The sequence below is a fragment of the Carettochelys insculpta genome, chromosome 10 (genome assembly GCF_033958435.1).
Source record: "Carettochelys insculpta isolate YL-2023 chromosome 10, ASM3395843v1, whole genome shotgun sequence".
Lineage (NCBI taxonomy): Eukaryota > Metazoa > Chordata > Testudines > Carettochelyidae > Carettochelys > Carettochelys insculpta.
The window spans coordinates 12,021,120-12,048,009 of record NC_134146.1 but is presented as its reverse complement, the minus strand read 5'-3'; the positions used below and the strand labels follow the sequence as shown (position 1 = coordinate 12,048,009).

Genomic DNA, 26,890 nt, shown 5'->3' with positions numbered 1-26,890 from the left:
AAGGGTGTGTATAAGAAGTGGAAACTTGGACTGTTGACTGAGGAGGAGTATAAATATATGGCTGAGAATGCCAGGCAGCAATCAGGAAAGCAAAAGCACAGTTGAAACTGCAGCTGGCAAGAGATCTGAAGGGTAACAAGAAGGGTTTCTAGAGGCATGTTAAAAATAAGAGGGAAGGTGTGGTGCCATTACTGGAAGACAGAGGTCACCTAGTGACAGATGTTGTAAGAAAAGCTGAAGTACTCAATGCTTATTTTGCCTCAGTCTTCATGGACAAGAACAGCTCCTACATTGTGGTGCTAGACAGTGCAGCATGGACAGGTGGAGGGCAGCCAGCATTGGGGAAGGAATGAGTTAAGAGTTACTTGGAAAAACTAGATGTGCACAAATCCATGGGCCTGGATTTAATGCACCCAACGTTACTGAGGGAAATAGCAGACATTGTTGCTAAGCCTTTGACCATTATATTTGAAGACTCTTGGGGATCAGGAGAGATCTTGGATGATTGGAAAAAGGCAAATGTCATGTCCATTTTTAAAAAGGGAAAGAAGGGCAATCCAGGGAACTATGGACCAGTCAGCCTTACCTCAGTCCCTGGGAAAATAATTTCTGGAGCACTTGGAAGAGAGGAAAGTGATCAAAAGTTGTCAGCATGGATTCACCAAGGGCAAGTCCTGCCTGATCAATCTGATTAGCTTCTATGACTGGTTAACTGGCTCTGTGGACATGGGGAAGTCAGTGGATGTGATATACCTTGACTTCAGCAAAGCTTTTTACACAGTCTCCCATAACATTCTTGCCCATAAGTTAAGGAAGTATGGATGGGATCCATGGTCTATAAGATGGACAGAAAGCTAACTTGACGGTTGGGCCCAGTGGGTGGTGATCAGTGGTTCAATATCTGGATGGCGGTTGGTTTCAATTGGAGTGCCCCAAAGCTTGGTTTTGGGGCTGGTGTTGTTCAACTTCTTTATTAATGATCTGGCTGTAGGACTGGATTGAATCTTCAGCAAGTTTACAAATGATACTAAGCTAGGAGGAGTGGTAGATACATTGAAAGTTAGAGGTAGGATCCAGAGTGACTTGGAAAAACTGTAGGATCAGGCCAAAAGTCATTTGATGCAGTTCAAAAAGGAGAAGTGTACAGTCCTGCACTTGGGACGGAAGAATCCCAAGCATTGTTATGGGCTAGAGACTGTGTGGCTAAGCAACAGTACTGCAGAAAGGGACCTCGGGTTTATGATGGATGTAAGGCTGGATATGAGTAAACAGTGTGCCCTTGTAACCAAGAAGGCTAATAGAATATTGGGGTGCATTAGGAGGAAAATTTCGAGCAGATCTAGAGAAGTTGTTGTTGTTCCCCTCTATTCGGCACTGGTGAGGTCCTGGAGTATTGCATCCAGTTTTGGGTCCACAGTATAAAAAGGTTGGGGATGTGCTGGAGCAGGTTCAGTGTAGGGCAACGAAAATGTTTAAGGGGCTGGAGCACTTGAACAATGAGGAGAGGCTGAGGGATTTGAGCTTATTTAGTTTGCGGAAGAGAAGACAGGTGTGACTTAATAGCAGCCTTCAACTTCCTGAAGTGAAGCTCTAAAGAGGATAGAGAGGAACTCTGCTCACTGGTGACAGATGGCAGAAGAAGAAGCAATGATCTGAAGTTACAGAAGGAGAGGGGTAGGTTGGATATTAGGAAAAACTGCTTTACTAGGAAGGTGGTGGAGCACTGGAATGCGTTGCCTGGAGAAGTGGTGGAATCTCCATCCCTCTAGGTTTTTAAGTCCTGGCTTGACAAAGTCCTGGCTGGGATGACTTAGCTGGGGTTGATCCTGCTTGAAACAGGGGGCTGGACTCGATGACCCCTTGAGGTCCCTTCCAGCCCTATTAAAAATGGTGTGATGAAAATTTCCTTCCAGTGTGATCACATCTGTGTTACAACTATGTCAAGAAGTAAATGAATTAGGAATGCGCCATTGTTCTTTTTTTCTTAGTGCTGTTGACAAAGCATTGAAAAAAACATCTCTTACGTAAATATGATTATTAGTATTGTTTAAATCATAAAAGCCTAGGTCATGAACTTCTTCAGGTCAGTGAAATTTTCTGTGCACTTCTCAGGAAACAAATCTCAACACAATCAAAAGGGAAAAAAAAAGTCCAACTATTTAAACATGGAAGAAATTCAAACTAGAAATACTTCAGAAGTTCCTGTTTATTCAGCACAGGTTCAATTTTCTCTCCTTGTTACTGGTGTTTGTACAGCTCCTGCAATTGTGGAGAAGCAGAGTGCTTTCGCTCTTGATAGAGGGCTGCCCTGTCAGGTTTCCACTGCCTCAGTTTTATAATCAAACTGCCTACAGTTCCCACAGCTTCTTGCTTGACAGCTTATGTATAGAAGTTTTCAGCTTTAACAGCACCTTATGGATTAGGCTGATGGTTCCTTGTATAGAAACTGTTGCAAATGTGAAGGCCAGGATATCCTGAAGTGAACTTGATTATTGATCAAGCTAGCTTTGGTTTAATGAGGATTTGTAATAAAGATCTATTTTATAACCACTAATTGCTAGTTGCAATTAAAATATAGCATGCACATGTTAATATATTAATCAGTACCAAGCCTAGACAGACTGTAGAAAGGGCTTTGCTATATTCACTTTAGGTGCACTCAGAAAGATTACCACAAAGAAATGAACAGTTCATTGAACTGCACAAGGCGTAATATTATATGTATTGGCTACAAACAATTTCAAGTTACAAACAACAAAATTAAAAGTTACTGATTAAATAGCATTAGCCTCTTTATAGACCCCTTTCAGTCAAGGAATTTAAGTATGTGCCTAACTTGCTCATATGAGCAAAGTCAGTTGAAGTTAAAGGGACACCTAACATGTAAATATGTGGTTAACTGCATTTACTTTTGAGACATATAACGCTTTTCAAGCTATGGTTCTGAAAGCATCTTTCACTCACTCTTGGTCAAATTAGTTTTGCTATAAAAAGTATTTAATTAAAAAAAAACAGCCATTTAATTTACCACAGATAATCAGTATGCTTTATCTGTGTGTCTGAGGTTAGAAAATTATGATCAGACAACCAATTTCTTTTTCTCCTGATTATTTAATTAGGAAATATTAAGTTTCACTGATCTTTGCCATGTAAATATAGGAAACAAAATAATCACTACATAAATGAACTTTTGCTTGAAGTGACCTTATATAATAATATAGCGGTCAGGTCTCTTGAACAGGGTGCTACCGTACTAACAATGTGAGCATTACTGCACCACCCGATGTCATTGCCAGTGATTTTATTAAACTGAGTGATAACACATACTGAAGAGATAAGACATGTCTATCAAATGCTAATATTCAAAAAAAAAAAAAAATTGGACCAGTGCGGTGGGGTTTTTGCAGGTGACTGTAACGTTGAGTATTGACTAAAACTTAAGCAATTATCTAAGTACCTGTTTAATTTCTGGGTTTTTTTCCCCCGATTATGTGATTGGTGTGCTAATTTTTCCATATTCTCCACTTCCCGTATTTTTTGAACCATTCCTCTATACTTTTACACATGAGATGCTCTCAGTAACTGACCAGCTACTAGCAAATGAATGAGTATGTGCTCTCCAGCCACAGGAAGAGGGAGCCAGCTGTGGGCCCTAAGAAGTTTGGAGCTCTTTCTCACCTCCATGCGGCTCAGGGAAGCCAAGAGGTGCATGGGCGGCACTGACACCTCTTTACAATACTTTTATTTTGTTTTCTGATTGACCAGATATATTGAAAGCACTGGTATTATTGAAAGACTAGAGTCATTAGTTTTCGATCTCTCGGTGAATTAGAAAAGTTTCTTTACCAAGTAAAACTGGAAAACTGTATATTCCTTAGCCCTTCCAGGCATTACATCTCTCCTGGTTTATGATTTGGATTTGCATTATTTGCAAAGAGTGTCACTGACAAGGAAAAAAAACAACTGAAATGAACCATTGCTAGCAGGGTAACTCTTCGCATCCGACCCTCAGTTTATGTAAAAGTGAGTCCCCAGCTGGAGTAAAAAACTAACAAAAATATTTAGGGTGCATTTCTATTCCCATGTAAATTCAATGACAATGGCCTATTGACTGCGGGGGGGCGGCGGCAGGATTTCACTTTTTACGCTGTCAGTGAAGATAGGAAAACCAAACAATTAAGTCTTGTTTTAGTGTAATTTTCAAGTGTTTGCTATGATGGAGAGGTTTAGCACATTTTCTTAAAGCGTTCACTATGGCCCCAGTCCTGCAAAAACTTAAACATAAGCTTTTGCTTAACTTGTTATTGCATCAGTGGTATAATTGTACTAAACTAAACTGTGATAACACACTTAAAGTTGAATGCATAAAGCAAGTTGCCTGAATCCATTTTAGACACAAATATTTTTTTCCAAAGGTGGTGAATTTCCACTGCTTCCTTTGATTTCAGTATGACTTTAGATGCCAAATTTTAGTCACCTAGTTTGAAAATTGGCCAGAGTTCTTAAGAAGTGGGTCTGTCCCACGAAAGCTCACCTAATAAACTATTTTGCTAGTCTTTAAAGTGCTACTTTACTGCTTTTTGTTTTGATATTGTATAGACTAGCATGGCTTCCTCTCTGTTACTATACTGCATATGAAAGAGATAATGCATGCATATAGGCCATGTGCTAAAATAAGTTTTATGAGAGAAATTTAAAAAAACACTTTTTTTTTTAAAAGTGGTTTAGGAGCCTGACTAGTTGAAAGTCTGTGGGACTTAGACTGTATCTACGCTACAGCATAAAGTGGATTTTAAGGCAGTTAGTGACATTGTAAAATTGAACTGTCTTCACTGCAAGTACCATTATGTCAATTTTGAGAGAGTGCTAATATCGACATTCTTACATCGACCATGCGAGTCGGTATAACTCCAAGTTTGAATTTAAAAGGTCGGATTAATGCTAGTGAGGAAACAGCACTACTTTAAATTGATTTTATTGGCCTCCAGAGGTGTCTCTCATGTCCCAAAATGCCCCATGGGTGTATGTTCTGTCTGCTTTCACCTCCCTTGCCATCAAGAGAGCTGGGGTTTCAGTTTGGCTAGCAGGCTAGCCCCTGCCCCACCACACCACATAGTGGCTGGGCTGTGGGGGTTGTGCTTGTAGGAGAAGCCAAGAAAAATCTTTTCTGCACTACACATTTGTACTGTGGACTCCCCTCCCTGCTTCTCCCACAGGCACGATGCAGCTGGTGGGCTAGCCCCCGACCCCACTGCACAACGTGCTGGCTGCGCAGTGCGGACCATGCTTCCAGACAGCAGCATGTCCTGGTCTGCATGGGGTGAAGGCTTCAGTGTGTCACATTTTACAGGGCTGGCTGAGTGCCAGAGGCTGCTCCCCCACACCCCCACAATGATTTCCATGTCATGGCCAGACCTGTAAGTCAACATGCACTGGGGGTGGCTCCCGGCAGTATTTTTGGGGGCTGTGACCAGGGAGATGTCCCCTCCCCACCCCCATGGCAAAGATTTATTTTCAGGAGCTGGCTGGCCCTTGTAAGGCAACATGTGCTGGGAGGGTAGCTAATAAGAATCCAAGTGACTGTACCATGTCAACAGGAGCCTCAGCTTGTCCATGCTTCCATTGGCAGGCTGCCCCCAGCTAGGCACACCACTCCAGTATTTCTTCGCAAATGTGTGGTTTGGTGGCCTGTCTTCTGCATTTTTACCGGGGAAACACTGGGTACCTGTTGATGTGATTCCTTCCCTACCTTTCTGCATATTGTCTGGTTTTAACTCACTGTTGTAAAATTACGTGGGATTGAAGGTTCCCTGTCTTGTGAAAGTTGTTTTCACCTGGGGAACACTGAGGTACTTGTTGACATGGCACTGTCAGCTGTGTGTTCCCAGAGCACATTCTCGAAGAATGCTTCCGCTTCTGAAGCGCACTGCCTGTTTGGCTTTCTGTCCCTTGAGATTTTCTTCTCTGTGAATAATATTTGTCTTTGCCTATTCACATGGATCCAGATTCTTGGTGTTTGGTCTTCTTTCACCAGAAGAACACTGTTGACATGGTTCTATCATGGTTTTCTTTCCCCTGGGATTCCCTACTTTTCTTTCTGAAAAATGGCTGTTGCCTTTCAGTGGGAGGGGAATGAGCGCAATGCAGTCTGGGACGATGACAGTGGGTACTCTCAGGATATATTTGGTTAAAAGGTCTGTAATGTGCACAACTCGCAAAGTATCGCTCATTGGGGAAAGAGACTTCTGAAAAATGGTGGTTTGCTTTCAAAGGGAGCGTAAAGGGGGCAATGACACCACAACCACTTGCGGGGCATTTGTTTCCCCATGACGCGCCAGTGAAAAAATGCAGAATGCTGAGAGGCTGAGGGAACTGTGGGATAGGTTCCCACAGTGCACTGTTGTAACAGTCAAACTTTGACAATTCAGTGGGTCCACACTAAGTCAACTTTGTAGGGAGGTGCAGATATTCAACTTCAACTTTATAAAACCCCAGTGTTAAAAATTTGACTTCAATAAATTTGACTATTTTGCAGTGTACATGTAGCCTTAGGCTCCTGAGTGCCTTTGTCACTTTTGAAAATACGACTTAGATGTCCAAGGCACAGAGATGCTCTAGAAAATTTGATCTTCTTCAGAAACAGCATTTTCATTGCAACCCACTCTTAGGCTGTGACTAGACTGCAGGGAACTGTCAGCAAAAGATATGCAAATTGCACACTGCAATTTGTATATCTTCTTCTGACAGCTAGCTTGGGAGAGGCTTTCCCAGCTTTTGGCCTGTCCACATAGGGCCAAGTGTCAGGAAGAATCCCTCTGAGACATCCCTTTTTCCTCATGTAACGAGGTGTATAGGGATGTTGACAGAATGCTCCCGACCGGCAGATCTCTTCTGAGAGCGCTGCCGTCTGGACATGTGCCCTGTCAACAAAACTTCTATCGACAAAAGTTTTGTCGAAAGAAGCTTGCAGTCTTGTGATAGCCTTGCTGTATTAAAAGAAACCCGATGCTATTGCTGGCTTTAACATTGTAACCAAATATTTATTGGGCCTTTTCTTTTTAAGATGATGCTTGGTGGTAGTTGTATAATATGGATTTCAACTTATACTTTTATTTAGAATTTCATAAATGTTTATGAAATTGGTATTTTAACTATCTATTTCAGGTTGAAGCACTCAATAAAATGAAGACCTTAAATAGTTTAATAAAATTGAATGCCATGAAACAAAGCAAAGCAAAAGGAAAAGATGCAATGCATACCTGTTTAAAACAAAATGCATACAGAGAAGCACTTTCTAACCTCCAGTCTCCTTTGAATCCTTCTGTTATACTCTCAGAACTATAGTAAGTTACATATGATCTTCTGTTTACATTTTCACCATAACTTTAATATTCTCAGCACACACTTTGACAGAAAGTTCATTTGTACACTTGGGAAAAGGTCTGTCTTTCTGGTATCAGTGTAGCTAAGTAAGCAAATTTCTGCTTTTCCTAAGGTTACAATGTCAATTTTAGTTGAGGAGTGAAGATTTTTGCTGTTCATCTTAAAACTTAAAGTTCTTTCCAATCTCTTAGTTATATATATACTTAAAAGTAAGAGTACAGTCTTGGCTTCTGTTCGCAGCAATAAACACAGTAGTCATTTAGAATACTGTGGTCAGCAGTTAAATACAAACATAAAGCTATGTAAGATTTGGCTGGGTTGGATTTAAAGAAGGTACTGTATTTTCTGAGAAAATACAGGCAGCAGTTTCCAGCATTGGATTTATTAATTTCCCGGTACACATCTATAAAGCTATAGATAAATAAGTACCATGTTAATTTGCCAAGTACAACTGATACGATAGTACTGAAAGTATGGACTGGAGTTTGACCTAGGTATAAATGCAATTCCACACTAGAACTCTAAAACTTTTAATTGAACTTCATTCTTGCAATTTTAGAGTCTTTATTTAGTTGAGTAAAATATTTGTTGTATTTCCCTCCAGTGTTGAGAAGTGTAAATATATGGATTCTAAAATGAAGCCTTTATGGATCGTATACAACAATAAGATGTTCGGAGGGGATCTTGTAGGGCTCATCTTTAAAAATGGTGATGGTAAGTGACATGAAGAATTTACATTTTTTTCTTCTTTCTTTTTTTACATTTAAACTGTATGAATTTTTATTGCAAAGAGTAACGCTTTCCTTTCCATAGCTAGATGAAAAGGTACAATCAAGCCTATCCCATTACAAAATCATCTAAGTGCCAGGTTATCTGTTAGGGCTCCTATTTTCTTACCTCTTTTTAGCCTTTGGGACTGAAATAGTATTTGATTGATTAGCAGTATTCTTTGACTAATGTTTTATAACGTTTACTAAGTACATTTTGATGCAAGTGGCTGCTGTTTTTTTTTTTTTATGCCTTTTATACAAATAATTGGAAATTGTTGAATTAAAGTAGCATTTTTTAATCTTTTTTTTGCAGATCTACGACAAGACATGTTGACACTTCAGATTTTACGTTTGATGGATTTACTTTGGAAGGAAGCTGGTCTTGATCTCCGGTAAGAGTTTCTACTGAATCCAATGTAGATATAATCCAGTTTCCTTAAGTAGGCAAAGTAGTCTGTAATGTGGTACATTTTCACTTCTCGTATTAGCAGTGACATTTGACTAATAGGAAAAAATTCTGTAACTTCAAGGTTTTGGACCTTTTGTTTAACAAATAGGCCTGCAGTTATTTTTTCCACATGCAGTGGTTTTAACTGTATTCACAAGTTAAATGCATATTCATGCAATTATCTGATTGTGTCTTTTTGTGCAGTCAGACAGGGTCTGAAGACCACTATAAAGGCCTGAGGCCTTGTTCCGCTGTGCACAGTCTTTAACCTTAACTATTACATTGTTTCCTGAATTCTCCGTGTTCATTTTCTTGCAGTTCAGTGTGCTGATAAAGACTGATAAAGTGTAGAGGGCTTTGAAAACAACAGATTAGTGCTGCTCTTGTGGCAAAGTGGTACAGTCACATCTGACTGAATTGGTCTTCTATGCCAGAAATCTTCATTATTTCTGCAAGCTTAGAATCTGGGAACCACATACCTCAGTATTAATTAAGGGAATTAACCATTGGGAATGTGGCTGTTTTCCTTTTCCCTACCTTACCTTCTCCACTGGACAAGGCCTTTTTAGTGTCAAGAATGCATCTGACTTAAACAGTGTTTGCTCACTGAGCACTTAAGAAAGGTTCATCATTAAAAGCCAGCCTACCTTGCCAGCTAGGATTGTATTCATTTTCTCAGTCTTTTTTCTGATAAGATTTTACTGGCTAGTAATTAAAATCCAGATGACCTTTCCACTGTTCTTTGTCCTGGACTTGTGCAATAAATAGTCAATAAATAGATTAACTTTTTAACTAAGGGAAGAGTCCAAGAAAGCATCCCCAACTATTTTGTATGTTTTGTCCTCAAAGACAAACAATGTTGTGGTGTTACAAAGAGACACCACAAAATTAACACTGACTTGCACAGCTCTCCTCAAAGGTCCTCTCTGTAGATTTCAAGGAGGATAAACCTAACAATGCTGCACCTCTCCACCCAGTGTATCTAGAACTTGATTCATAATAGTCAAACACTTCCAGGCTTCCACTTAGCTCAGTGAGCCTCTCCAAAGTGTAGATTTCTGGAGGACAGGCACAAATTTAAGGATTATCTCCCATATAAAGGTGAATTCTGCACTGACCAAAAGTTTTAGAAATTCCATCTTTGCCAGAGAAATTAGTGCTCCCTTCAGGAATCTCCTAACCATTGGTTCTCATCTAGGCTTTGTCTACACTAGCCCAAAACTTCGAAATGGCCGTGCAAATGGCCATTTTGAAGTTTACTAATGAAGCGCTGAAATACATATTCAGCACCTCATTAGAATGCCAGCAGCCGTGGCACTTCAAAATTGACGCGGCTCGTGGCTGTGCAGCTCGTCCAGATGGGGCTCCTTTTCGAAAAGACCCCACTGACTTCAAAATCCCCTTATTCCTAACAGCAAATAGGAATAAGGGGATTTCAAAGTTGCTGGAGTCCTTTCGAAAAGGAGCCCCGTCTGGACGAGCCACGTCAATTTCGAAGTGCCGCAGCTGCCGGCATTCTAATGAGGCACTGAGTATATATTTCACACTTCATTTGCATGGCCATTTCAAAGTTTTGGGCTAGTGTAGACATAGCCCTACAGAAAGAAATAATCAAAATAGTGCAGTGAATGGAAAATTTACATGCTTTTTTTTTTTTTGTGTTGTTTTGTATCAAGCAAACACTTGCTACCTTTGCCATAGTGACGTTTTGTTGTCATGTTATTGACATGCATTTTGGTCTCTCATTTGTTTGACTGCTTTCATGCCATCAGTTGTCTGTTTGGCTTTCCTTTTCAACTTAGGCTCAGATTTTTAAAGATATTCAGGTATTACTTCATTCAGTATTAAAATGCCTAACTTATTTAGGAGCCTAAACCCCATCAACTGTCAATGGGATTTAGACTCCTAAGTGTCTAAATCAGTATTACAAATTAGATTTAGCCTTCTAAATTGTCCAGGTTAATAGCTGTCAGACTGCAGATTATGACCCCATTTTAATAGGGTTTCCAGGGCTGGCTTAGACTGGCTTTTATCCAGACATTGTCCCTGGACACTAGGAATCAGGTTCAGCTTTAGCTTTGGCCCCACCACTGTGGTCTTGGTCTGGCTCTGACTTTAGTTCCCAATCCCCCTTTTTGGGGTCATATAGTAATTTTTATTGTCTGAAAGGGGGTTGCATGTACAGTGACATTAGAGAACCCCCTAGTTGCTGTAGCACTGAACACAGAAAGGCCTAGGTACTTTTAAAAGTCTTGGACCTTAGCCTTTTGGTAACAAGAAATACTTGAATGATGTGCAGCAGACAATTTTTATGGTTCTTTGGTTTGTATGCTGAGTGTTCTGGAAAACATTGTGATACTGTATCACGTAATGAACTTGTAGATAAACTGTTAACTTGGTCTCTTAGGACTAATACAAATGTGCTTCATGTTGTGATCTAGGCAGAGGCAGTCCTAGTTAGCGTTCGGTGGTGTGCATGTCCAAGTGAGGTGAAAATTTAGAAGGCAAATCTCTTCTGCTAAGCCAGAGTAGAGAATTTTGAACAAATGGCAGAGTTATGTTTGTCTGCAGCTAGGAGTTTAGCCATTGTCTGAGCCATGAATTTTCCAGTGGTCTAGCAGCTGGTTGAGCTGTGAACTAATGGGTGGTAGGGCTAGCTACCGGATTGAGTATGTGGATCTGGAATGCTACTTTGCAGTTCTCTAATAACCAGACCTAAGAGGTAGGCAGCCAAGGATTGGAAATTAGAAACAGTAAACTATTCATATGTAGATGTCCATATGGATCCCTTACAAAAGGATTTCAATATCAAATTGACAAAAATCTGTGGAACACCCAAAGGCTACAGAAGAGAATACAACCACTCTTCCCCTGACCTTTTTTGAAAAAAATTCTCAAGGTGGTGCGAATTGCATCTTTTTGATGTATCACCAACTTGCCAACTTCAGGGCCAAGATCCAGGCCTTTTTGGACCTAGGGGAGGAGGAGGAGGAGACCCTCCAAGACCCCAAAGTGAAGTGCTGCAACACCCCCATCTACACCTGGATGGCCACAGCCCTGGTGAAGTGGGCCCCACCCCGAACCATAGAGCATGTCAGAGTGAAAATAAAAGAGCTTTGCTAGGGCTATGTCAGGGCCTAGGATGCTGCATGATGCTCAGGGGCAGGACCTGTCAAACTGCACCTATTACAGGCAGTTGCGTGGCATCCTGGGGTTGGATACGGCAGTTGAGGCCGCCAACCTCAGTGTGAGTCCTGAAAGGAGGAGGCGGCAGCCACCAAGCATCAACCCCTGCCAGAGCCGGATATGGCATCAGAAGCAAGCAGCAGCCTCTTAATTGTCCTGGAAACCAGTCCCTGCCAACCAGGCCGGTTCCCAGGCATCTTTGGAGCTGGATGAGGGTCCCCCTGGTGAGTACCCCACACTTCACAAACCCCTGGGCATGGGATATAGGTGCAGGTGAGGCCTGCTGTGAGCATTGTGTGTCCGGCTTGGGTGGGACCTCGCACTGTGGTCCCAGCACATGTAAGCATGTGCTAAATAGTGTGCACCACACAGACTGAGCCTGTCGCCAGGCTCATAGGAGGCCAGATGAGCCCCAGGCATGAGAGGTTTGGGGGGTGGGGCCTGCCATCACCTGCTGTATCTGGAAGCAGGCTGACCACAAGGGCTCCGGCCTCACCCCAAACACACCAAGGAGTACAGTACCCAGCATGCAGACATGCCTGCAGGCACAGGGTGGTACTCAGTCCCACAGACAGTGATGCCAGGGTGCTCCCGGCTCACCCACTATCCATAAGGGGCGCCTCTGTGGCTGGACACCCCCATTGGTCACTAGCCTGTCTAGCAGAGGGAGGAGGGGAAGGAGCACTGCGGTCAGCCTGGTCCCAGAGGCACTGTGGAACCCCTGTGTTGCAGAGTCCATTGTGCAGGCCACACGTACCTTTGCTCACAGGACATTCCCATCCTTTGGTCCAGGGGGAGTTGGTCACCTCTCACTGTGTGGGGCAGGACCCTAGGGGCTGTGTTGTATGAATGACTTGTTGTTTCTCCTGCTTGTCTTCCTTACAGCTGCACCTACAACATCCAAAGGCCAAGACAGTCCCACCTTACCACCAGGGCAAGCCAGCAGCCAGAGAGGCCTTTGACATGTCCAGGAGGACCACCACTGGGATGGACCACGATGCCACCCTCAGGAGGATGACCCAGCTGACAGAGCAGTGGCTGAAGGCCAGCATGGAGTGGCAGTTGTGGACCTGGGACCAACTCATGTCCCGCTTTGATGCCACAATCTCCCCCTTGAATTTGTGGATGCCCACCCATGCCATGTCCCAAGTCCCTACCCTCCCCCCACTGTACATAGTTCAAAGATTTTTGCACTTTGCTTTATTGTAAATAGTTTGTTATTACACTGTTTCTTTTCAACATGGGTTTTTTTTGGTTAAGTAAAATACTTATTTGTTCACCACACCCACGTCCAAGGGGTCAGGAAGGGGTGAGCAGGTGAAGGGGGGGGGGTCGTGTTGGGGATGGAGTAGGGCTGTGAACCTGAAGGACACCACTGGGGGGGGATACTGAAGAAGGTTACTGGAGGCCATGGGAGAAACTCACATTCAGGGCCTTGCCAGTCCGCACCCTGTCCTGATGGGCCTAGCAGCTGGTAGTCGTGCCTGGCTGCTCATAGGCACAGCCCTCATGGCTGGCAGCCACCCCTCACCCCTGGAGGAAGGCCTCCCCTTTACCCTTAACAATGTAGTGGAGGGCATAATTTGCTGCCACAATTTGGGGGATGTTGTTCTCCCCCATATCCAGTTGGGTGAGGAGGCACCTAAAACATGCCTTGAGGCGGCTGAAGGCACACTTGCCCTGCATCCTGGCCTGGTTGAAGTGGGCAGTGAACCATTCCCAGCTGGGGTCCAACTGGCCAGCATTAGTCTTCATGAGTCAGTGTGAGGAAGTAGGCCACATCCCCCATGATGCAGTGTGGCATCTGCATGTTCCCGAACGCCAGCTGATGGCAGGGGGATGAATGTGCCCACCTCCATGCTTTGGCACAGGCTGGAGTTGCAGAATACTCAGCTGTCACGTGCCTGGCCCAACTACCCAACGTAAATGTCTGTGAACTGTCCATGGTAGTCGACCATGGCCTGCAGCACCATCAAAAAGTATCCCTTGTGGTTGATATACTTGGCTGTGCTATGCTCCAGGATGTGGATTGGGATGTGGGTCCCATCAATGACCCCAATACAGTTTGCAAACCCCAGGGCGGTGAATTCAACCATGATGGTGTCCATGTTCCCCATACAGGTGACACTCCACAGCAGGATGGTGTTGATGGCTGTCACAACCTGTGGGGGGGACTGAACACATCATGGACGGAGGGGGAAGGAGTCCCTGAGTCCTGGGGGGACCTGTCCTTCACCCATCCGAGCTATCCAGGATCACCCCTGTGAGGCTGCCCCCCACCCCAACAGCAGGGCTGGGCAAGGGTGGCACAGCATGGTCTTCTGAGGGCAGGGCTCCCCTCCCTGTTGGTCCCCCTTGGCGGGACACTCCCTCCCACCCTACCTGTGCAGGGACTGCAGCCTGGGAGTGCCTTACCTCCATGAAGAGGGCCCTAACGATGTAATTCCCCACCCCGAACTGGTTACCCACCAAGTGGTAGCTGTTGGGGGTGGTGAGCTTCCAGAGGGCAACTGTGACCAGGGAAATGGCAAGCCTCAGGGTGGCTCCTGGGACCCCTCAGGCTGGTCTCTCTAGGCCTGGGGGGGCGGGGGGCAGTCACAGGCTGCCTGCTGCTCAGCCATAGGAAATGCTGGCTGCGAGGCTGTGGGACATAGCTGCGTGTTGCTGTGCTGTTCACATACTCCATTTCCTGCCACAGGTTTCCTGGACTCCTTGCAGCTTTAAGAGGCGACAGAGGCGGGGACCTTAGAGCACTGCTTGCTATGGGCAGGGTGTCCCCCAGGACATCTGTTTGGTGCCCTGGAGGCCTTTTCTGTTGACAGAAGGCCAGGTGGAACATCCAGAGCTACACTTTGTTGACAGATGTCTATCGGCAAAGGTGGTGTTCCTCATAGGAAGCGGGGTGCGGCTGTCAACAAAAGCACTGCTTACTGTCGACAGCATACACTTAGTCATCTGGATGTTCCCCAGGTTTTGTAAACAAAATGACGATTTTGTCGATTAAACCCCCTAGTCTAGACATAACCTAAAAGAGTATTAGATCACTCGCTTGTATATGCAACTGCTCTGCCACTTCCCCCAGTGCTGCGGATACATAGACAAGCACTCAAATATTAGTTTGAGTTCTCTGTTCCTCCACTCCCACCCTCCCCCCGCAACCAAAATACCCCACCCTGATCTGTAAGAACATCTTTGAAACAAATATTTGAGTCTTGCAATTTAGCATTCCATGCTCTGTCGTAGTTTTAAGTCATGGATAATTTGAAGTCCAAAGCTGTAATCATTACAGTTTGTGGTTTTATTTGTTATACCTTATACATATTTTTGTTAAGCTAGAAGTCGGCATATTTTAAAATAATATTCAGGATGCACCAGCTGGAAAATTTGATCTCATCATTTCAACATTTTTAGTTGAAGACTCATAGTATGATTTGCACAGGCACATCATACCAACCCCCACAGATATGGAAAATTGCAAACAAGTTACCCATCAGAAAAATGTTACTTATGCCAAGATTCCTGTAATAAAGTTTCAGATATAAGAAGAATTTAAATCAACAGATTACCTCTGGAAATGCATATTTGCTTTAGGATAACTGAATGTTTGCTTAGTTGCTGTCAAATTGAATGTTGATCTTAATTTTTTGTCAAAAAGAAAACTGTCTTTAGATACTTTATACTATTCCACATTGGCTACAAGGGACTGCTGTAATACTTGGGAGCAAAGACTGCTCTCCAGCTGCCAGGAAGACACCAGATTAGGCATTCCTCAGTTACTCCATTCTCAGTGGGGAAATGTGAATGCAGCCCAGCCCACACACTGCATCTGGCAATTGGGCATTAATTTAGGTGGTCATCAGATGTGCTTTATCTGATTGAGCTCCCTTCTGAGTTCACTAGACGGAGGTGAAGAAAGATGCCGTGTAGTCCAACGTCTGCCCTCTATAAGGGGTCATAAGGAGAAACCCCCAGGAAGAGCCAAACCATAATGGAACGTAGGGCTTGTGCAGACACACTGATGGTCTCCTTTGGATCTGCTGAATTGGGAACCCCTCTCCCATCCATTATCATTTATGCCTATAAACAATATTCTGACGGGGTGCAGAGGCTGCAAGAATTAAGTAACATGCAGGCAACAGCATCCAGATGGTGATAGCCGAAGTGTATGAAATAGTCTTAGTGTATGACGGCATCCAGCCCCCACAGTGGCATGTGCTTGTGGCAGAGGAGAGAACCATAAATCGCCCCTGCTGCAAAATCAAATGTAAATAGCCTCATTTCTCTAGCACATCTCATCAGGACATATGAAATATCCAGGCTGAGCCCATGCAGAGGTCAGGGATTGTGTATGTCTGCTTCAAGAAAGAATGAGTGAATCGCAGACTTGGAAAAACATGTCCCCAGTTTATTTGCTTGAGGACTAAAGCTGTTAACACAGGTGAAAAATACTGGTATGTTCTCTCAATCAATGTCTAACCATATTTAATTTCCATGGACACATCTTCAGTTCTCCAAAATAATTCAATCTGGATGAAAAAAATCACACCTACCCCACCTATCAAGTCTGTTCTGCACCTTTCCCCTCCATTCATCCTGCCTTCGTATCTTTGAATTATATTTGTCCCTTCTGCTGCTGCTGCCCCCTCTGGGGGTGCACAGAAGGCCCTAGGCTTCCATGCTTCTTCAGCTTCACTTAAGACTTCTGGATCCTTAGCCACCACCCACAGGCCTGTGAAAACAGTCAGGGTCCAGTTGCTCTATTACTCCTTTTCAAAGACCTGGAACACTTGCTTACTGCCTCAGCCAATGTTCTTGTGGAGCCTTTTCCAGTCTGGTGCCTCCTGTCACAGTAGAGTTTGCAACTTCGATGAACTGATCCTGTTGCAGGAAGCCCTATGCAGCAGATGAGCAGTCTGAGGTGTGGGGCTGACCAGAACTGGCTTGAGCCTCCCTGATCCCTGCCCACTCAAAAGAGAAGTCAAAACTATACAGTAAACACTCGATTTAACGGACTAATAGTGGAGAAGGGGTGTCTGCTGTTTCCAAAAGTCCATTAAATGTGAGGGTTTAACTGCCCAACCACCCCCTCCAAGTCCCCCAGCCCCATCCTCCCCCACAGAAGAACAAACAGAATAACAACAAGAAGTCCTGCCACTTACCAGAGCCGCTGCCTCTGTAAGACTGCTGGACCCTACCAGCACGGCTGGAGCAACCTTGCTGCCCAGCGGGAGGGACCGCTGCCAGAGCCACCACGCAGTCCTCCCTCCAGGGATGGGGCTTGCACACGAGTGCCAGTCTGCCTGTGTACGTGCCCCACCCTTGGTGGGCAGAGCGCGTGGCAGCTCCAGCAGAGGAGATGGTGACTTCTCCAGGCTGTAGCAACATAAGTCTCAATTTTGGGAGCGGGGTGGGGGATGTGATTCTATGGACCCGAGCAGACTTTGGGAACAACAGGGTTTGGGGGTGTCTGTTCCCAAAGTCCACTAAATCAGGGTCCAAAAATATCAAGGGTTACTGTACCAATGCTCACGACATCCCAGCCGACATCCACAAGTTCCACCTTCCCATTTTGGGCTCTGCAGTTTTTATAGTATGTTGTGGGGGGCACCAGAAAGAAAGAGGCTGAACTGAGCTGTGGAAATCTCAACTACCGCATTTAACTTGCTTAATTAGTATATTGGTAGGCAGAGTTGGTTATATATATGAACTTGATTGCCAAGATGCCTAAAGTGGATTTTCATTTTTACCTTTGTTGATAGGTGTGAGGTCAGATGTATAAGTAAATGAAGAGAAAGCGTACTAAAAATAAAACAAAATAAATAAAAACCTTTTTCTAAAAGTCTGTAGGATATTAATTATTTAATGAACTGAATGCTGTTCCTGAAAATAGAAGATCGTGCTGCTGTAATGAAGTACCAGTACTCATCCATTTATTTGGAAAAGATCCTTTTTGAAGAATTAAGCTTTTGAAATAGAGATTGAAAGATACTAGAGAAAATGTAGTGTGAAAAGAAAATTATATTTATTGCCAAAGATTGCTTATAGACTTGAGTGGTCTTTATTTGGCTTTAAAAATGAGGAAGGTATCCCACTGACAGATGGTGAAGGCAAAAAGGCGAGAAAGGAGATGGACAGAGGCCTAAGGATTTGTCCCCAACTTGACTCCTGTCAAACTGTCTCTCTGACAGGAATGTTTTTTCCTCCATTTGTAAGAACAATGTCCTCCAGGGGCTGAATAGCTTTCATCATTGCTTGCTTTTGAAGGGGAAGTTGTTGGACATGTGCCAAGTTAAGCTGCAAATAGGGTAGGTTGAAATGCCATGGAAGAGTGCCAGCCTGCACTTTAACCTGACAATACTTGGCTTATGTTTTCATGTCATGGTAAGGAGGAACAGTGTTTCCTTGAACCAAGACCATCGTGAACAGAGTGGTCTTAAGTAGTTGTTAGAGGTATTACTTAATTGCACTGTGAAAACTGTCTTAGGTTTGTTTACTGGTTTTTGTTTGTTTGTTGATTTTGGGAGGGGTGTGGGAGGGAGTTAAGACTGGAATAAAAAAAAAATTACATATCTGAATTATTTTGTTTCTTAAAAAAACCCGGATTTCTGAAATACTGAGCAATTATCTGGATATACCATATAACCAAATCATCTCCCTTTAAATGTTTTGTTTTATGGGTGTCAGACATATTGGATTACATATGTGTGGTCCTGTTGTTCCACCAAATGGTAGAGATGGAAAAAGAATAAAACAGAGTGGATTACCATTCTTGAGTACAACGTAATTATGTGCTAAATAAATGTTCATTTCTAGATGGACTTTACTATCAACATCAGTGCCTGTGGCATGCACTAACTTGCCTTTAACAATTTCCTTGATTAATGTGGTGGTAGTGGTTGAGGGAATGAAAACCTTTTGGTATCTGTAATAGAAATTTCAGTTTAAGACTTTTGTTTGTAACCAAGAGTCCAGAATGAAGTAGTGCACCAGTTCTCAGAATCCTAGCTTACCTATGATGCACAACTTGTCTGTGTCCGTGTGAAAAGCACATATATTCTGTTAGATATGTTCAGTTTTCTATCCCTTTGCCATCCCTCACCCAAGAATCCTATGATGGTCTGTCCTAATTAATTTCTTGAAACTTATTAATTGTTCTAAGAATGAAAATCTGTTGTATATCATGTTTAAAGCATAGAGGGCTGCATATTAACTTACACTTAGCTAACTGTAAACCAATCTGATAATATAAAGGTACCTTAAAGTGAGTTATGAATGTAATTTACTTTCTGTTCATGGCCCCTTTATACTATAAACTGGCAATTGAAATGAAATGGCTCCCTCTATTGCTCGTCTAACAGAACTACACATCAGAAAAAGCAAACTGTTGCATGTTTCCCATACAGTACAACTCCTACTTTACAAACATATTGGAGACTGAGGAGTTTGTAAAGTGGTCATAGAGTTAAGTGTGTAGTTAGTGCACAATCCTACTGCCCATTATACACTATGTTGCTTTATTTTGTTCTTCCAAGCACTGCAAAGTAATTTCCAATGCACTGAGGGCATTTAAATGTTCCTCATCTACATGATTTTTCTGTGATACCCATCCTTCTCCTTTAAAAAAAATCAGGAAATTGCTTCATATAAATGATCATTTGTAAAATTGGTGTTTTGTAAAAATGAGCTTCTACAGCTGTTTCTGTATTTATTTAGCAGATGGAAAGAACTACATAGTCTGTTTCTGATTATTTCGCTCTGGAAACATGTCAATAAATTAACTTCTGATAGATTAACCTTAACATGAACATGGACATTCTGGCCATGAATGCTTGTGTTAAAAGAAACAGTCTTCTTAATTTTTAATAGTGCCTCTGTTTTGTTTCAGGATGTTGCCATATGGCTGTTTAGCAACAGGAGACCATTCTGGCCTTATTGAGGCTGTTTCTTCTTCAGAAACCATTGCAGATATTCAGTTAAATAGTAGCAATGTTGCTGCTGCTGCTGCATTCAACAAAGATGCTCTCTTAAACTGGCTAAAGGAATACAATTTAGGGTAAATTTTAAAGTTTTTCTTATAACTTGTTATACCAACACAAATTTAATGTTAAAAAATCATAAAGAAAAAAATCATAAATCCTGTCTTAAGGTCCAATCCTGCAAGGAACTGCAATAGCATCCATTTTTCATGTAAATTTTCAGAAAATTCTCTGCTCAGAATTAAGAGGATACACTATATTTGTCCATAATAATGAGGTTTGATCCCTTCTTTAGATGGAAAGCAACCTTAATTCTGGAGCCCCCATTGTAGCAGGTGTGAGTAGAAAGCAGCTTTATTCACCTTTGCACAATAAGGTACCTGTAGGTAATCAATTCAGCTGTATTTTCCTATGTATCCACAGTTATGGCCACTCACAGCTCTCGTTAGCCATGGATCACTGTTCCTGGCCAATGGGAATGTTGGGGGGCAGCATGGATCAGGACACTGCTTCCCACCACTCCTGTTCCTGCCACGTGCAGACACACAGGTGAATAAAGCATCCAGAGGGCATTCCAGCAAGAAACCCTGGCAAACCATGTGAAGCCCATGGGAAATTTATTGCCCATCCCTACATTGTCATTACCATCATGCATATCCAAAAGGTTTGGATGAGATTCTGCATTGTATCTATTGGAGGCTTAGCAGAACACTCAGCCCAGAGACTGGGATAGGCTAAACTGCCTGTATGATCTGCACTCCCAGGTGTAATTAAATAGCCCTTGGGACTCACTGGGCCACAGTGCTGCCCAGAGTCTCCAAGCACTGCGCTATAGCCCTGCCTCCAGCACTCCCTGGATGTGAGCACTTGCCATGAAATCTTCAGATAGCATTCTCATTGCTGTTTTTCACTGTTCCTGTGCCTGGGGTTTTTTCCCCTGGCTGGATTCAGGGCTGCTAGGTACTTTTATGTTACCTATTGCCCAATGAAAAATGGCAGAGCAGAATGAGAATCTCATCCCTTCTATGCATGCTTGTATGCATAAGTACACACACAGATATCTATCTTTGCAAGTGTTAACTTTATATTTTTAGATGCTAGATTCAGATCGAGGATGCTTTTGGAGTTCAAAGAGCAATACGAACACTTAATTCTAATTCTGGCAGCATTCTGAGCGCTGTCTCATTGGATAAACTAGGAAATAGAATTTATAGACAATGATTTATAGACAATGTCTACTACAGGCCCCCTAGCCAGGTGGAAGAGGTGGATGAGGCTTTCTTTAAACAGCTAACAAAATCATCCAGGGCCCAGAATTTGGTGGTGACGGGGGACTTCAACTATCCAGGTATATGTTGGGAAACTAATACAGCAGGGGACAGACTGTCCAATGAATTCTTGGATTGCATTGCAGACAACTTTTTATTCCAAAAGGTTGAAAAAGCTACCAGAGGGGAAGCTGTTCTAGATTTGATTTTAACGAATAGGGAGGAAATTATTGAGAATTTGAAAGTGGAAGGATGCTTGGGTGAAAGTGATCATGAAATCATAGAGTTCACAATTCTAAGGAAGGGTAGAAGGGAAAACAGTACAATAGAGATAATGGATTTCAGGAAGGCAGATTTTGGTAAACTCAGCCAGCTGGTAGGTAAGGTCCCATTGGGAGCTAAACTGAGGGGAAAAACGGCTGAGGAGAGTTGGCAGTTTTTCAAAGGGACATTATTAAGGGCCCAAAAGCAAGCTATCCCACTGCGTAGGAAAGATAGAAAACATGGCAAAAGACTGCCTTGGCTTAACCAGGAGATCTCGCATGATCTCAAAATAAAAAAGGAATCGTATAAGAAATGGAAACTAGGACAAATTACAAAGGATGATATAGGCAAACAACACGAGCATGCAGGAGCAAGATTAGAAAGGCTAAGGCACACAATGAGCTCAAACTAGCTACAAGCATAAAGGGAAACAAGAAGGCTTTTTACAAATACATTGGTAACAAGAGGAAGACCAAGGAGAGGGTAGGGCCGTTGGTCAGTGAGGAGGGAGGAACAGTAACAGGGAATTTGGAAATGGCAGAGATGTTTAATGATTTCTTTGTTTCGGTCTTCACTGAGAAATCTGAAGGAATGCCTGACAAAGAGAATGCTAGTGGAAAAGGGGTAGGCTTAGAAGTTGAAATAAGAAAAGAACAAATAAAAATTTACTTAGGAAAAATTAGATGTCTGCAAATCACCAGGGCCTGATGAAATGCATCCTAGAATCCTCAAGGAGCTGATAGAAGAGGTATCTAAGCCTTCAGCAATCATTTTTGGTAAATAGTGGGAGACGGGAGAGATTCCAGAAGACTGGAAAAGGGCAAATATAGTACCCATTTATAAAAAGGGGAACAAGAATAACCCGGGAAACTACAGGCCAGTCAGCTTAACTTCTGTGCCAGGAAAGATAATGGAGCAGGTAATTAAAGAAATCATCTGCAAGCATTTGGAAGGTGGTAAGGTGCTAGGGAACAGCCAGCATGGTTTTGTTAAAAACAGATCATGTCAAACCAATCTAATAGCTTTCTTTGATAGAATAACGAGTCTTGTGGATAAGAGGGAAGCGGTGGATGTGGTATACCTAGACTTCAGTAAAGCATTTGACACGGTCTCACAAAATATACTTATCAATAAACTATGCAAATACAACTTAGATAGGGCTACTATAAGGTGGGTGAACAACTGGCTGGATAACCGTACCCAGAGAGTAGTTATTAATGGTTTTCAATCCGGCTGGAAAAGTATAACTAGTGGGGTTCCGCAGGGATCTGTTTTGGGACCGGTTCTGTTCAATATCTTCATTAACGATTTAGATATTGACATAGAAAGTACACTTATTAAGTTTGCAGATGATACCAAGCTGGGAGGGGTTGCAACTTCTTTGGAGGATAGGGTCATAATTCAAAAGGATCTGGATAAACTGGAGAAATGGGCTGAGGTAAACAGGATGAAGTTTAATAAGGACAAATGCAAAGTGCTCCACTTAGGAAGGAACAATCAGTGTCACACATACAGAATGGGAAAGGACTGCCTAGGAATGAGTACAGCAGAAAGGGATCTGGGGGTTATAGTGGACCACAAGCTAAATATGAGTCAACAGTGTGATGCTGTTGCGAAAAAGGCAAACATGATTCTAGGATGCATTAACAGGTGTGTTGTGAACAAGACACAAGAAGTCATTCTCCCGCTCTACTCTGCGCTGGTTAGGCCTCAGCTGGAGTATTGTGTCCAGTTCTGGGCACCGCAGTTCAGGAAGGATGTGGAGAAATTGGAGAGGGTCCAGAGGAGAGCAACGAGAATGATCAAAGGTCTAGAGAACATGACCGATGAAGAAAGGCTGAAAGAATTGGGCTTGTTTAGTTTGGAAAAGAGAAAATTGAGGTGGGAGGGGGACATGATAGCAGTTTTCAGGTATCTAAAAGGGTGTCATAAGGCAGAGGGAGGGAACTTGTTCTTCCTTGCCTCTGAGGATAGAACAAGAGGCAATGGACTGAAATTGCAGCAGGGGAGGTTCAGGTTGGACATTAGGAAAAAGTTCCTAACCGTCAGGGTGATCAAACACGAACGAATTGCCAAGGGAGGTGGTAGAATCTCCATCACTGGAGCTATTTAAGAAGAGGTTAGATAGATGGCTTTCAGGGATGGTCTAGAAAGTGCTTGGTCCTGCCATGAGGGCAGGGGAACTGGACTCGATGGCCTCTCGAGGTCCCTTCCAGTCCTACTCTTCTATGATTCTATGATTACACTTACCTAATGGCTCAGTGTCATGGCTTATTGTAGTAATTTAATTCCTGGTTTAATAATCCTGCTGTTGGGCTATTTTAAAATGCCCATATCGGATCCTAATTTAAGCAAATTTTTGTTTTCTTAACACAAAAGTAGAAGGTGAATTATTGCTAATGTGCAGAATTGTTTGCCTTCGTATTTTTAGTGATGACCTGGATCGAGCCATCGAGGAATTTACCTTATCTTGTGCTGGCTACTGTGTAGCTACTTATGTACTGGGTATTGGTGACCGACATAGTGACAATATCATGGTCAGGAAGAATGGTCAGGTAAGGATTTGTTAGCAGTTAGATGAACTCTATTACAAAAAAATCTTTGTAACTGTAGTTACTTACAAAGTTTTTTTTTTCTGATTTTTTTTCGGTTACATTTATTGCATAGTTCTGGTGTTTTATTAGAGTAATACATAAATGTGGAATTAAATATAAAATGGGAAATGAATCTTAAAGAAGGATTTGAATCAAGAGATGATAACAGCTTAGAAATTAAAGTAAATTAAATTAAGTAATTATGCATCAGGTAAGATTGTCCTGTATAGGTAATCGTTTTCCCAAAATCCAATAAATCTCCTTACTAGAGCTGGGCAATTTTTTGTCGTGCAAATAAGTTTTTCACTGAAACATGCTGATTAACTGAGGTCTACATAATGACGTGGACAAATGCTTCATTTTCACCATGGCTACTGTGTAACATTTTAACTTACTTCAGAATGAAAAGTTTCAGAATTTCACTTTGTTTTGTTTTAAAAACAATTTTTTAAAGTAACTTTGAAAACAAAACGCTTTAGTTTCAGGTTGAGCTCAAATAGAGATTCGACCCTGAAAAGGTAAAATTCCAGAGATTACTTGAAGTTTAGAAGGGAAGACACGATTGCTGTAGATTTCATGTGGACGGCACTTTGATACTGTAATGTTGGCCTTCATGGTAAAACCCTAACAGTTAAATGTTTGTGGGTATACCTTGGAAGCTTAAAAGTTGAATTTCCTTCCTGACTGACAGTACCACGTGTATGGATATTTTATACTCTCTGGCTATGTCTACACTAGCATTGCTCTTTCAAAAGAGGCATGCAGATGAAGTGCAGATTTAGGTTTCTGGCACCTCATTTGCATATTCTTTTGAAAGGGAAAAAAAGCTGTGTAAATGCAGCTCTTTCAAAAGTAAACCCTATTTTCAAAACCACTCTTCTTCCTAAAACAATTGGGAAGAAGGGTGCTTTCGAAGATGGGCTTAACTTTCAAAAGAACTGCGTCTACACTGGTTTTATGTCTTTCAAAAGAATATGCAAATGAGGTGCCAGATATGTAAATCTGCACCTTATTTGAATGTTCAGTTTCCCACATTTCATGCCTCTTTCAAAAGAGCAATGCTAGTGTAGACGCAGCCCCAGTGGTAACAAGAGCCAGGCTGCTAGCACTGATATTTTTTTTTTTTCTATTCAGCTTTTCAAAACTGAAAATAAAAACCTACACAGGGAATTACATACCCTTCAGGAAGACAGAAAAGATGAGGGATTACTGTGACTTTCCAGATAAATAATTTTTATTCCTATTTTTGTTTAAGCTCTTTCACATAGATTTTGGGCATATTCTTGGGAACTTCAAGTCCAAATTTGGAATTAAAAGGGAACGAGTGCCTTTCATTCTGACCTATGATTTCATTCATGTGATTCAACAAGGCAAAACGGGAAATACTGAAAAATTTGGTCGGTAAGTATTATGATGTGTAAGATATAAATTTAGAACTTCTCTCTTCACCCTACAGCTGGAACAAAGTGTGTTGATCAGTTCCAGCAACCAGTCCTGTACATAATCAGCATGCATTGAAATAAAGGGATCACCCATGTCAAATAAAATACACCTGGGCAAACTTGAAACCCTTTTCCTTTTTAGAAGAGAATTAATTTTAACTGATTTAATTTTAAAACAAAGTGTTAAGGTATACTAAATGACTATGATATGTAACCTATTGGTTAAGTCAGCATTTATAATAGGTGAGTGGCAGATAGCTGATTTTTTTTTTAAAAATACTGCACAGGTGATCCTGGTAATTACAGGATATTGGTGATAAGAATAAAATTTATTATGAGACACACAAATTAACATGATATCTTGGGGAAGAAAGAAAATGGCTTTTGTAAATGGAAAACATGCCTCACCAATATATTAGAATTCTCTGATTGCGTCAACAAATATATGGACAAAGGTTCTCTCTCTGTCTCTGTTTATAGGTTGAACCACTCTTGTCCAGCAACGTCTGTAATCCAGCATGATTTTAGTTAGCTTGACAACCACTTACCATGGTTGTGGCCAAGTTTTCTGTGGTCCCATGAAGTTTGTTTACAGCCACCAGCCCTGGCTCTGTGTTCTGTGCTGTTACTTAGCTCCAGTTTACCTCTAAAAGCCCCATAAGCAGTGGAAGTGTTGATGATGCTGCTAGACAATATTGACCTCCTGTAGTCTGGCAAATTCTCTCATCAGGTCCCAAGAGTGCCACTCTAGATATGTTCAATCTGCAGTATACCTGGACTTTCAGAGAGAATTTCACAGGGTCCCTCATGAAAGGCTCTTAAGTAAAATATAGGTACTACTGGGATAAGGAGGACATTCTTCTCATAGATCAGTAACTGATTAAAACACCAGGAGCAAAGGGTAGGAATAACTGGTCAGTTTTCACGGAGGGATGTGATGAATAATGAGATCCCCAAGAATCTGTACTAGGGCCAGTTCTGATCAACATATTCCTGAATGAAGTGGGAAGAAGGTAAATAGTGAAGTGGCAAAATTGATAATGATACAAGATAGTTAAGTCCAAAGCTGTTACCACTCAGTGAAGAGATTTTTCTTGTAGGATAAGCAGTTAGCTCACAGTCCCCTTTGATACTGTCTGTACTGTATATTGGCAAACAAATGCAGGGCTGGAAGCAGAACAGCTGGAGGATTAAAAGTTCACAAATGTTATTTCAGGCAGTAATCAAATACTAAGCCTAATTTCTTTTGCAAAGTATGTGTTGTGCTGGATGAATTCTGAAGAACTAACCCACTGTATCTTTTCTTGCTTCCTGTCCATTGCATGTACATTTTGTGATGGATGGTCAGGTTCCGCCAGTGTTGTGAAGAAGCATATTTGATTCTGAGAAGACATGGGAATCTGTTTATCACACTCTTTGCATTGATGCTAACTGCAGGACTTCCAGAGCTAAACTGTGTCAAGGATATCCAGTATCTCAAGGTAAAAAGCAGCATTACGAACTCGCATTTCTTTTGCACATGATGAATTCATGGTCACACAGTGAATGCATTTCCTCAC

General features: G+C 42.2%; 1 protein-coding gene across 4 annotated transcripts in view; it reads left to right on the top strand.

Annotated features, from left to right (window-relative positions):
* The window catches only part of PIK3CB (phosphatidylinositol-4,5-bisphosphate 3-kinase catalytic subunit beta), a 189,254-nt gene that overhangs the window by 157,536 nt on the left and 4,828 nt on the right, over positions 1 to 26,890 (top strand). For all 4 annotated transcript variants that reach the window (XM_075004356.1, XM_075004357.1, XM_075004359.1 and 1 more), the window contains exons 16-22: positions 7,165 to 7,343; positions 7,988 to 8,097; positions 8,467 to 8,545; positions 19,673 to 19,840; positions 23,727 to 23,850; positions 25,145 to 25,290; positions 26,680 to 26,812. In XM_075004356.1, the coding sequence (XP_074860457.1) occupies positions 7,165 to 7,343; positions 7,988 to 8,097; positions 8,467 to 8,545; positions 19,673 to 19,840; positions 23,727 to 23,850; positions 25,145 to 25,290; positions 26,680 to 26,812 (939 nt within the window). The remainder of the gene's footprint in view (positions 1 to 7,164; positions 7,344 to 7,987; positions 8,098 to 8,466; positions 8,546 to 19,672; positions 19,841 to 23,726; positions 23,851 to 25,144; positions 25,291 to 26,679; positions 26,813 to 26,890) is intronic.